Source organism: Paracoccidioides lutzii (assembly GCF_000150705.2).
Source record: "Paracoccidioides lutzii Pb01 unplaced genomic scaffold supercont2.77, whole genome shotgun sequence".
In the NCBI taxonomy this organism is placed as follows: domain Eukaryota; kingdom Fungi; phylum Ascomycota; class Eurotiomycetes; order Onygenales; family Ajellomycetaceae; genus Paracoccidioides; species Paracoccidioides lutzii.
In genome coordinates, this window is record NW_015441023.1 from 4,418 (window position 1) to 16,401 (window position 11,984).

Genomic DNA, 11,984 nt, shown 5'->3' on the forward strand with positions numbered 1-11,984 from the left:
CAACGGATTTAACACACCTCGTATCCAATTGCCCCGCATTCTTAATCACTCCACTGCCCCCAAGTGACAACATTGGCTGTATCGGGATGATTCATGCCGTGTGGGGAGGTCTCGACTCCAAAAGAACGAGAGACGAGGCTTAGTTCCAGGATATACTAAGTGAAGAACGGCTATGTGCAGACAGCATCGGAGGTTGCATGGATGCGAAGACAGGGTGCTCCCGCACATATTGGCAGAATATTCTGTCGGGAGGAGGCAAGAGTGTGCGACGGACGTAGCCAAGAAAGAGATCCGAGAAACCCAGAGTAGAAATCGGCAAAATTGATTTGACAGGGAACAACAGTCCAACAAAGTCAGTAGTGGATGGGGTCAGATGACTGAGTCGCAAAACTATTTCTGCTAGCTGTGCATAGGGCGAACAGGGGTTCAGGGGTAACCGTAGCAAATTTAATTATGGAATGCCCAGCCGCAGAACGGCAGTTTGAACCGTGTCTCAGAAGACGCTGGATGTTGCTGACAAGACTTTCGGATTCCCCCTTCAGCCTTCAGGCTTTCAGCACGGCAATTAAACCCGGAAGGGAAAAACAAAATAAAGCCGCGTGGAATGACCAAAAATGTTTCAAAAAAAAAGGACGCTGCATTCTTCATGTTCCAGCAATCAAACCACTCGAGCTGGAAAAACGAGGAAAAAACCCTCTCGAATCGTATCTTTGATTATAATAGAGTCCTTGGGGCGGAGCAGCGCAAATCGTATTCATTAATGTGGCAGGCTGGCCGGCGTTTTTTCGGTTGCTTTTTGTTGTGCCTGACTCTCCATACGAATAATAATAATAGGCGAAATCCGTCTGAAAGGGGCAAAAAAACCAGGTTAGGTATGCAGTCCAGGGATCAGGGAGCATGGCATTTAATTCAAATCGCGATGACGTGGGGCAGGGAAGGATACCGGAGAGGAATTCTGAACGGTCAAAAGTTACGAGAAACGCGGCATGAAATCAAAAAAGAAAAGGGAGTGGGGGTTTGGGAGTTGGTGTTTTGATAAATATTTTTTGTTGGACAGTAGTATTATAACCCGAGGGACAGAAAATTGTTTTAGCATGCTAGGCGAGCGGACAGGATGCAATTGACAGCCAGCTGTCAACAATGAGTCCCATCTATATACGTTAGACGTTCATGGTTCGAGGACGGGTATGGTATGGATCATGGATGGCCTGAGAGTTGGTAGGAACAATGACGTCGACGGTGATGATGACAACGACGGCGATGGGGAACAGGCAAAATGGCCCCGGCGGAGGGAATTACTTGGGGACTGGTGGCAGAGGGCCCTTGGGGGGTGGACCCGGGCAGGGAGGATATTGATTCGAGGAGGGAGTGTAAGAAGGCATTACGAGGATTTGGAGAATGTTGGGCTGTAGAAGCTTGAGAACTTGAGAGACGAGAGCTTGAAGGTCGTTGGATTGATTGTATGTAGAATCCGATTGGGATGGCGATATTAAGTGTGAACTATAGAGTAAGAGAGGAATGGGGGTAGTTTATTATATGATATATATATACTGAAAGTCGGTCGGAGGAAGAATGTGAATAAGCTGAAGCCGGAGTCAAATAGAATAAATGAGAAGATCGGAATCAGAGAAGAGGAAGAGGAGATATTTATTACGGCCTGGGATTTGAATCGAAATTGGGGGGAAGAAGCGAATTCCAACAACGTCAGACAAACTGGGTACCTGGTATTTTATTTCTTTTTCTTGTCCCTTTTTTTTTTTTTTTCCTTCTTCTTCTACTCTTCTACATCTTTTTATTCTTCTCTTCTTTTTTCTCTTTCTCTTTTTCTTTCCTGCTCTTTTTATTTTCATATTTTCATATTTTCTTTCTCCTCTCTTCTCTTCTCTTCTCTTCTCTTCTCTTCTTTTCTTTTTTTCTTTCTTAATTTTGTGGTTCAATGTGGTTGAAAATAATGAATGATAAGTAACTAACAAGGAACTAAGAAACGGGGAATCAATGCCTATTTTCCTTCTTCCGCTCCTTTCTTCCCCCCTGGCATCGAGTGGTAACTATATAAATGACTATTTCAGGGCTGAACCATTGACGGAGAAGTTCTATATTTGTTTTCTTATTACATGTTACAGAGCACAGTTTAATGTCCATCACATACCTTATCACAGCACAGGCTACAGCATTATGAAATGATTAGAAGACCTAATACATATTAACTAACTAGCATTTGTGGTGTGTGGGATTTTCCTACCCTTCGGCTCCACCGGTGCTTTTTATTAGGCGTGGCGCATTATCCGTTCAATGTTGTAATTCTGCAAAAGAGATATTAATTTTAATTTAATTTAGTATTAATTTTTTAAAAAAGAAAAGATGAGGTGTACAGATGTCTGCAAGGGTGTAACCTCTAACAAGTATGGATGAAATGGTTCCCTCATACCTATAAATCTATAGAGGGAAATGTATATCAAGAATAGATACCTAGGTATTATTACTCCAGTGGTGGAAGTAAATTATCTCCAAATGTTCAAGTCTTGAAATTGAAGATAAGTTATTGACAAAGCAAATATGTCCTCCTGATCACAATGTGCTCATCATAGTGCAGTTGTTGTATTGTGGTATCAAGTGATGTGACACTTTGACACTTCCCTCCACATTTTTGATGACCCTTGACAAGCTGAACTTCATCAAAATAAAATGAGGAGATAAAATGATCACTGACATGTAGTTACAAAGTAGTTAATTTTTTCAAATTTGTGCTAGCTGCCACTTATTCTTGCAGGAAGCAGCAAGTCTTGAGGTGACTCTGCAGTGGAATTTTGCACTCAATGAACAAGGCTGCACAATGTCCAAGCCTGACTGATCCAGAGTGCCGGGTTCTTGAAATCAAGGTGAGCAAGGATAGACGTCAGTGATGCTGCAACCTTGCATACTGATTATTCTTGAGAGCCAGGCGGTGTAAAGAAAGCAGTGATATGATTCGCCAGGTTGTTTTCTCTCCTGCTCTCGCTTCAAACAAGAAAATACAACTTGAACTTGGTGGGTGGAACAAATAACTAGTTTCCTAGTTACAGTCTATTTTTCCTTGCTACCCTCTCATTTGTTGGATTTGTTCTGTACTCGGTCCTTCATTAGGTTCCTTTTTTGCTCCTCATTCAAACTCTCACGAAACGCCAGAGGCAAAGAAGAAATCACCCTAAATCTTGACGACATATAATGATAAAGAGGCAAAGGGAGGATAATTAAAATTGAGCTCCACTGTGGCGGTGGCTCTTTATTCACTTTATCAGAAATATTCATGATCTTCAAGATTCAGTTTTTTACGTCTGGAGACTCGCAGAGTCGCGGATAGAAGCCATCCAGCGTGCCAGCCTGAAACCTTAGCGTCGAGTGTCACCTCGAAACATTCCAGCACAGTTTGCTGACTGTCTCACGCCGTCACCTCGAAAGACCCGTCCACGTCGTTATGACTCGAGCGACATGGATGCGAAGAGAGGCTCTGAAGGAAGCATGTCATCCAAAAAATCCGTTCCCTTTCTGCCATGAGGGATTGGCTGGGATAGAATCTTCCCGGATTCTATCATCTTCGACACAAGACAAACAAAAACCAAACCCATAGTTATAACTACTTTGCACTGTTTAGTCAGTCAACAAAAAAGCCAAGTTGGAGAATGCTAACTATTTCCTGTGCTATGGTGAAACCGGCTGGTCGCTCTTCAATTATATTGCCCCCGTCCCTTTTCATCCTGGAAATAGTCAATTTAATATTAGTTAATTGTGTAAAGAACTTGAAGACAACCGAAATATCCTACGATCTTGTGACCAGAGAACTCCACTATTTCCAACCAGGATTTCATCAGGTTTCCCATTCTTCAGTCCCGCGTTGTCCGTTGTCTGCTGGCCGCTGTCCTCTTGTCCATTTTCCTCAAGTTTTCCCTCTTTTTGCCTTTTTGCTTGTCAAGTAACTAATTTGATGAGGTCATGAAATTGTAAAGCTTCTATGACAACACTAGTCGTGCTCCCTTGCGTTTCACTAATGCTTCCCACACTCAGCCTGATCCACACTAGACTGTGACTCTGTCAGAGGAATCATCAGTTATACAAAATAATTGGGAAGTTTGGTTTTCTTTCATTTCAGCTTCCTTTTTGCAAACTTTGCTGAGGGGAGATCCAAAAAACCCATGATAATTGCAGATTTTGATGAGTAAAGGATCATTACAATCTTCTGATTATGGTGATCTCTTTACAGTTTGAGCAGCTTGCTGTCTACAGAACTACCTAACATCATCAACTGTTCATTCACACTCTTGTTGTGGCTGGACAAGGAGTATAAAAGAAAATGAAACCAATCTATAACTAAAAGCTATTCCCTATTTTGAGCTGCTGATTTATCATCCAACTGAGGTGAAAAAGACGTACCAATTTCCCGAGCCTACCAACCCTACCATTTAATTGCAGACATACGTAATGATTCAAATTATACAGATGTGCCTCCCGGAAAGGTTTCATTAGGGCCAGCCAAGATCCTCCGTAAGTGGACATAAAGTATACTCGATGGAAAACATTTCATGTGTTGTTCAAAGCCACAAATAACATGTGTTTCAGCTTCTTGGTTCATCGAATAACCAATCGAACGGGTAGTTATTTAATTTCCAGAAAAGACTGTTACGTGCTGTAACTACGCGTATATACAGGGAGATGCAGCGTTTTGAAGGTATAGACTGATAAACGTGTGTATGCAGGTACCGTACGTTCGAACATGCATCATCAAATAATGACGGGAGATGAGGGAATGGCGGAGGGGATGACCACGTATGTGCTGAAAGAGTGACAGTGAAACTGACTGACCCCAAACACCATTTAATTCCTAATTATGGGTCATTCACGTTTCAAGTGTATTTTGTTCATTCTATCTACAGATTTTCGAGAAATTGCTTATTGTGTTTTAAATCTGCTCTCTTCAGCAATGAAGATTAAAACTATGTCGTTCCAAGTAATCATGGGACGATGGATTGATTCTCCGTATGTTTGGCGCAGGCTAAAACTAAATTCCTAATTTCGCCCAGCATTCCAGAAGGCTTCTAACGTCCGATGGCTCCCCAGCTAGCGAATCCTCACATTTCACCCAGGCTCATAAGGAATTTCGTAATATTTCTTTGTTCCTTTGCTATCTTTTGTTGATGTCGGCTCTCATTTGGAACCTCCCCCTCCTTTTGGGTTCCCGTTGCGGTAGGGCTCCTGCCGCTTCGGGGAATGGCGCCTGACCCGCCGCTTTTGCAGGACCTTGGGCATGACCGCCCGGTAGCCGCACCACCTCACGTGATGTACGCGTATATCAGTTAGCTTGCCAGTCCTCCCACCAATGGAAGACCAACCATCCCAAAGGTTATAGCCCGGTTTGCGCGTTTTTGAGAGGAAAACATGATTTTCATTCAAAATTTCATTGCGTTGATGGCTATTGGATGAGCTCAATATCAATTCTATAAAAAAAGACTCTTTTTTGCAATAAAATCAGAAAATTTCACAGGAAAATTATTTAATTGCAAAAAGTAATTAAATTCTTTAAAAAATTAAAACAAATCATCACTTTACAATATCAATTCTATAAAAGAAGACTCTTATTGCAATAAAATCAGAAGATTTTACAAAAATATTATCTGATTGCAAGAAGTAATTATATTCTTTGAAGAATCATCATTTATATTATAATGAGTATATAATCTTCTATTTTTAAAATAAAATAATATATATTATTACATTCTCAATTAAAATCTTAAGACTTATTTTCTCTAATATATGAAAAAGAACATAATTAGATGTCAGAGTCTAGCTCAGCAGATAAAGAAAAAACTAAATATATATTAATAAAGAATATAATAAAAAAAATCAATTTTAGTCATAAAATAAGAAAAAGACCTATATGTAATAAATTATAAAAGAATGATAATACTTTTAATCTGAATTCTGACTTTATTTTCATGTCTACTTCTAATACAAGTAATATAATTATCATAACCATAGCTAATTTACTAATATTTTATCAATAAATGATAATTATATAATAAAATACTTAAATCAATAAAAATACATCTGTATATATTTTAAAATAGAAGATATATAAATATTATAAGAAAGTATAAATTTTGATAAATATAATAATTATAATAATATTTAATGAAATAAATTATAAAATCTAAAAAAATAATATTTTTACAGATATAAAAATTATTGATAACACAGATATCTTAATGAAAAATCAATTTAAATCATCTTAAAATATTAATATATTGAAAAAAAAATACTGAATAGTATATATGAAGATTTTATATCATTAAATATTATAATTTCTACTAAAATCTATATATTATATGAAAATATCTTATACTCTGAATATTATCTAAAATATTTTACTTTTATACTAGCTTTTATTTATTTTTGTTAACTTTTTAAATCATTTGAATATATCAGTAAAGTGTCTTTTTTATTTATATTTAAAAATTTTTAAATATATATAGTTTTTCTCTTATTTGTTTTAACTATTTACTGTTAGAGAGTGAATGTGAGCTACATAAGAAGGAAACTCTCTGTGTTGCTAACTGCTATATAATGAAATTCTAAGATTGATGAAGAAAATAGATGTCAGAATCTGCTCAGATTATAAACTGTAGCAGCGCTCATCTGAATAGTATTGCTCTAACAACTGCCCCACTCTATGTGATTGTTTGTACATAATATAGCAATAATCTAGCTAGCTCCTCTGAATATAAGATTCAACCATCCTATAGGTTATAGCTCAGATAGCTGGTTTTTAATAAAAATCACATTAAGAATGACTGTATATATGTTTAGATGAGTTCACTCTCTGATCTAATGACTGAACTATCTACTCCTTTAACAGAGAGAAAGTGATCTTTATAATCACATTCTAGAGCTGTTGAAGCATTTCTATCACTAGACAAGAATGAAGAATTAAAAGGTCTGGAGCAGAAATCAAGTTCAAATCACATCATGAATTCATCAAGCTGTGAGTCTGGTGAAACATCTGCTCCTGAGTCTATATATGAATTCACAGCAGCTAGTAAAGAAACCTCAAGCCCTCAGTCTCAAAAGTCTACTTCTAACACAAGTGATATGATTACAATAAGTGTAGTAGATTTGTTAATCTTTTGTCAACAAATAACATGTCAGAACACTTCAAATATCAACAATAATACATCTACAGATGATTTCAAATCTCAGATCCATGAATATCAAAAGAATGTCCAAAGATCTATGAATACTAAGGTGGTAACTATGTTTGATGACACTAATTACCAAACTTAGTGTATGGGAATCCTTGCAAATGTCAAAGTCATTGATGAAACTGACATTCTAATCAAGAATTAACACATTTGCTTATATGATATTAGTTAAAACATGTTGAACATTAAAAAATAAAATATTGGAATTGAAGTACTCTATTAATGTATATTGCAATTCTTATTGAGGTTTGTATGTACAATTATTGAAGTCTTAAAACTCAACAACACTATCATATTATGAAAAAAGATTGATATTGAATATGTAGTGTCTTTGATGAAAGAACATCTCAATGTCATGAAGGAGCTGACTACTCTATACATCATTAATAATTATTTAGCATTTCAAAGTAGATTTCACTACTTAGTTGCACATCATAAGAAACTGACAAATGACTCAGAGAACTTCTATCATAATCTTTTCCTTATTGATTTGAAAAAACATCAAAAGTCTTTTGTCAATACACATTTGAATGATTTCTACACAACTAGCCAGAACCTTATTAAGAATATTAATATTGATGATCTCATGAAGCAGTTAATGAATTGTATAAGCAAGTTCAATGAATGTCTCAAATCTTCATAAGTCAACACAGTTATCTCCTTTATGTTAATCTTCAACTTGTCTGATATCACAAATTCAAATAGTTTCAAATGTGAGATCTGCCACTTAAATCAGCATATTAAGGACTCTTGTTGGTGATTACACTCTGAACTTGTCACTGAAGAGTGGAGAGAGGCAAATAAGAATAAGATTATCAAGTTTATAAAAAATAACAATATCAGCAGTCACAATAAACAGAAAAGCAAAAAGAAGAATAACAATGATAAAAGGAATAAATCTTATGACCTTTTAGCAACACAATCTGCTGCTGTCAACACTGCAATTGCTCTGTCAGCAATCACTGACATTATCTTCAAGTCTTGATTTCTTGACATGTATGTAAGTTTTCATATGACAGGGGAAAAGCAGTCTATTATTCAATGGAAAACCTTTGACAGTGATCTCAAGGTTCATATAGCAGATGACAGATATGATCATGTCAAAGCAATTGAAAATCTCATTCTAGAATCTGATGAAGAGGATATATTTATATGTGATATTCATTATATTTCAAATCTTACTGTCATCTTAGTGTCTTTTGCTAAGTTGAAGGATCAGAATTTTTAATATGAACTTTCAAATTCAAACACTCTGTTCTACTTCATCATTAAGGCCCTCAATGGTATTATTTTCATTGTGATTCACACAGCTCAGAGTTTAATTTATAAAATAGTTGAAAGGATGTTGAAAGTTGACATTCATCATGAGTCAAAAGTGATCTATTTTACAGCAAAATCATATATATATGAAAATGATTATGCTAAGGTCTTGGCTATCACTGGTGATAACAATCTCATCAATGCTCAACTCCAATCTCAAAAATCACCTACAGCCACAAAAACACTTGCTGAGTGATATGTTGACCTGAGGCATATATACACAGAAGTTATTATAGCTTTGACAAAGAATTTACTATCTGATATCTACATCAAGAGCTTCAAGACTAATTTCTTTTGCAACATCTGTATCAAAGCAGGTCTGACATATAAATACTCAATCACTCCTATGCCATGGGCTGTAAGGTCAATGAAATAAATCCATATTGATCTGACAGGTAGTAGCTGCACATTGAGTGATACAGATGATCATCTTATAGAATCTCACTAAGATATAAAATATTTCATGTTAATCACAGATAATGTAATGTGATTCAGATGAATCTATTTCCTACATAGCAAAGATCAAGCATTTGATCATTATTTTTATTGAGTTAAATTCATTAAAAATCTCAGTTTTTCAGCCTCTGCCTACATCAGGACAGATGTATACAGGGTTTTTCAATCACAAAAGATGATAACATTAATGATTGCTGATGACACAGTATGAGAATCAACTACTTCTCAATCATCTCATCAAGATGATGTATCTGAATATAACATCTGCATCATTATGATATGAGTCAGAGTAATCATTATAGAAAAGAATATTTCAAAGAAGTTCTGAGCAGATATTTTAGAAACAGTTATTTTAATCATGAATAATATACTCACATCTACAATCTTATATAATGATAAGTATTGGCCTGTAATTATAAATGATGATAGCAAAAAGTCTGTCTGTAGTTTTTATACAATTTCTTTTTCAGTATTTATGAATGTATCACTGCAGATCACTCACTTCTGTGAGCTTGAATCTGATGTTTTTGTCCATCTTTATAAATTGCAGAAGCTGGTAAATAAGCTGTCTACTCAGACTGAATTATGCAAACTTATTAAATTCTATGGTCAGTTAATCTATCATGTGTAGAGTTCTACCTCTGATAAGATTTTTGATATATCTGACATAGTTTTCCCTACAAAAGTACAGGAAATACAAAAGAATTCCATCACTACCACAACAATCAAAGTTAAAAACATCTCAACCTCTATAACATCAGAGAGTTAATTCAATACTGTCATTTGTACATTTTACTATCATGCTTAGATATTTTGTGAGTTCATTCAAATCTTTAATCTCAAGCTTCTGATGCAGAATATCAACTAGCTAATCAGCATCCTTTAGAACATCCACAAAAATATGAAGATCATCAACATATATAATCATATATAGATATTTTCAGGCTGAATGCCATCAAATAGTGAGATCATAAGAACTTGAGATAAAGTTGTTCTTCTGTAACAGAGTTGTCAAGTAATCATATTATATTTTAACAACTGAATTCAATCTGTATAGAGATTCTTCAACTGCACAAACAAGTGTACATAGAGCTCCTTCTTTGAAACCAGTAGATTGTCTCATATAGACTGTTTTTTCAAGTTTTCTGTGTAAGTACATTATCATTATATTCATCTTCTGTAGGGTCTAACTATGTTTTGCAGTGATTGCAAACATCATGTAATTTATGATATCTGTAACTACAGAGGTGTATGTTTCTTGATATATTCTCTTTTTGAGTCAATTGTCACAAATTACTCATTTAAACTTCTGCAATATGCTATCTTCATCAGCATTGAAATCATTGAGGCAATTTTTTTCAACAAAAACCCAGCAGCTGAGTGTCATCAGCTCATCATAAGAGACATCAGAACATGAAATTAATGTTCAAGTCTTTCAACATTTAAAATCATCAATTTTGTATTACATAGATTTTCTTCAATATGACTTCATCTGCAGACAGTTAATTGCATTCTTGAAGCTTTTCAGCAAGCTGCCTGTAATTGAGAAAGATGTGTATATCATAAAGACTTTCACAGACCTCATTCATGGAATATATGATTTTGAAAAATCAGGAACATCAGAATCATTCTCTACTAAATAGATGATAGAGGTTGGAGTGTTTTCAACTTTGATTATCACAGTAGTAGTGGAATCCTTTTTTATTTCCTGCACATTTGTAGGGAAAACTATATCATATGTATCAAAAATCTTATCATAGATAGAACTCCACACATGATAGATTGACTGATCATGAAATTCAATAAGTTTATATAATTTAGTCTGAGCAGACAGCTTATATACTAGCTTCTGCAATTCATGAAGATGAACAAAAATATTGAATTTAAGCTCACAGAAGTGAGTGATTTGCAGTGACACATTCATCAATGTTGAAAAAGAAATTATATGAGAACTATAAGTGAACTTCTTGCTATCATTATTTATAATTGCAGGCCAATACTTCTTATTATATAAGATTGTAGATCTGAGTGTATTATTCATAATTAAAATAACTGTTTCTAAAACATCTGCTCAGAACTTCTTTGAAATATCTTTTTCTATAATGATTACTCTGGCTCACGTCATAATGATGTGAATGCCATGTTCAGATATATTATCTTGATGAGATCATTGAGAAGTAGTTGATTTTCACACTATGCCATCAGCAATCATTAATGTTATCATTTTTTGTGATTAAAAATCCTCATCTACATCTATTCTGATGTAGACAGGGGTCAAAAAACTGAGGTTCTTAATGAACTTAATTCAATGAGAATAATAATCAAATACTTGATCTTTGCTATATAGAAAATAGATTTATCTAAATCATATCATATTATCTGTTATTAATATGAAATATTTTGTGCCTTGGTGAGATTCTATAAGATGATCATCTGTATCACTCAATGTGCGGTCACCACCTACCAGATCAATATGGATCCATTCCATTAGTCTTATGGCCTGTTGCATGGGGATGATCAAGTATTTTCATATCATACCTGCTTTGATGCAGGTATTGTAAAGGAAATTAGTCTTGAGACTCTTAATGCAGATATCAGATAGTGAATTCTTTACCAAAGCTATAATAACTCTCATGTGTATATGTCTTAGGTCAACATATCAATCAGCAAGCATTTTCACAGCTGTTGATGATTTTTGAGATTGGAATTGAGCATTGATGAGGTTGTTGTCATCAGCAATAGCCAAGGCCTTAGCATAATCATTATCATATATATGTGATTTTGCTGTGAAATAGATCACTTTTGACTCATAATGAGTATTAACTTCTGATATTCTTTCAACTATTTTATAAATCAAACTCTGAGCTGTGCAACTTGCAGTAAAAATAACATCATTAAGAGTCTTGATAATGAAGTAGGATGAGGTGTTTGAATTTGAAAGTTCATATCAAAAACTCTGATTCTTCAACTTAGCAAAAA

General features: G+C 34.9%; 2 protein-coding genes across 2 annotated transcripts; both read left to right on the forward strand.

Moving 5' to 3' along the window:
- Positions 1–1,199: 1,199 nt before the first annotated feature.
- On the forward strand, positions 1,200–1,412 carry PAAG_09087 (hypothetical protein; the record flags this gene model as incomplete). The annotated part of the gene is made up of 1 exon (XM_015846727.1): positions 1,200–1,412. The coding sequence occupies one exon, from the start codon at positions 1,200–1,202 to the stop codon at positions 1,410–1,412; it is 213 nt and encodes a 70-aa protein (XP_015701885.1).
- Positions 1,413–6,996: 5,584 nt separating this feature from the next.
- PAAG_12699 (hypothetical protein) lies at positions 6,997–7,872 on the forward strand (the record flags this gene model as incomplete). Its single annotated transcript, XM_015848154.1, has 2 exons — positions 6,997–7,114; positions 7,556–7,872. 2 exons carry the CDS (start codon positions 6,997–6,999, stop codon positions 7,870–7,872), a joined length of 435 nt encoding a protein of 144 aa, XP_015702232.1.
- Positions 7,873–11,984: the final 4,112 nt, after the last annotated feature.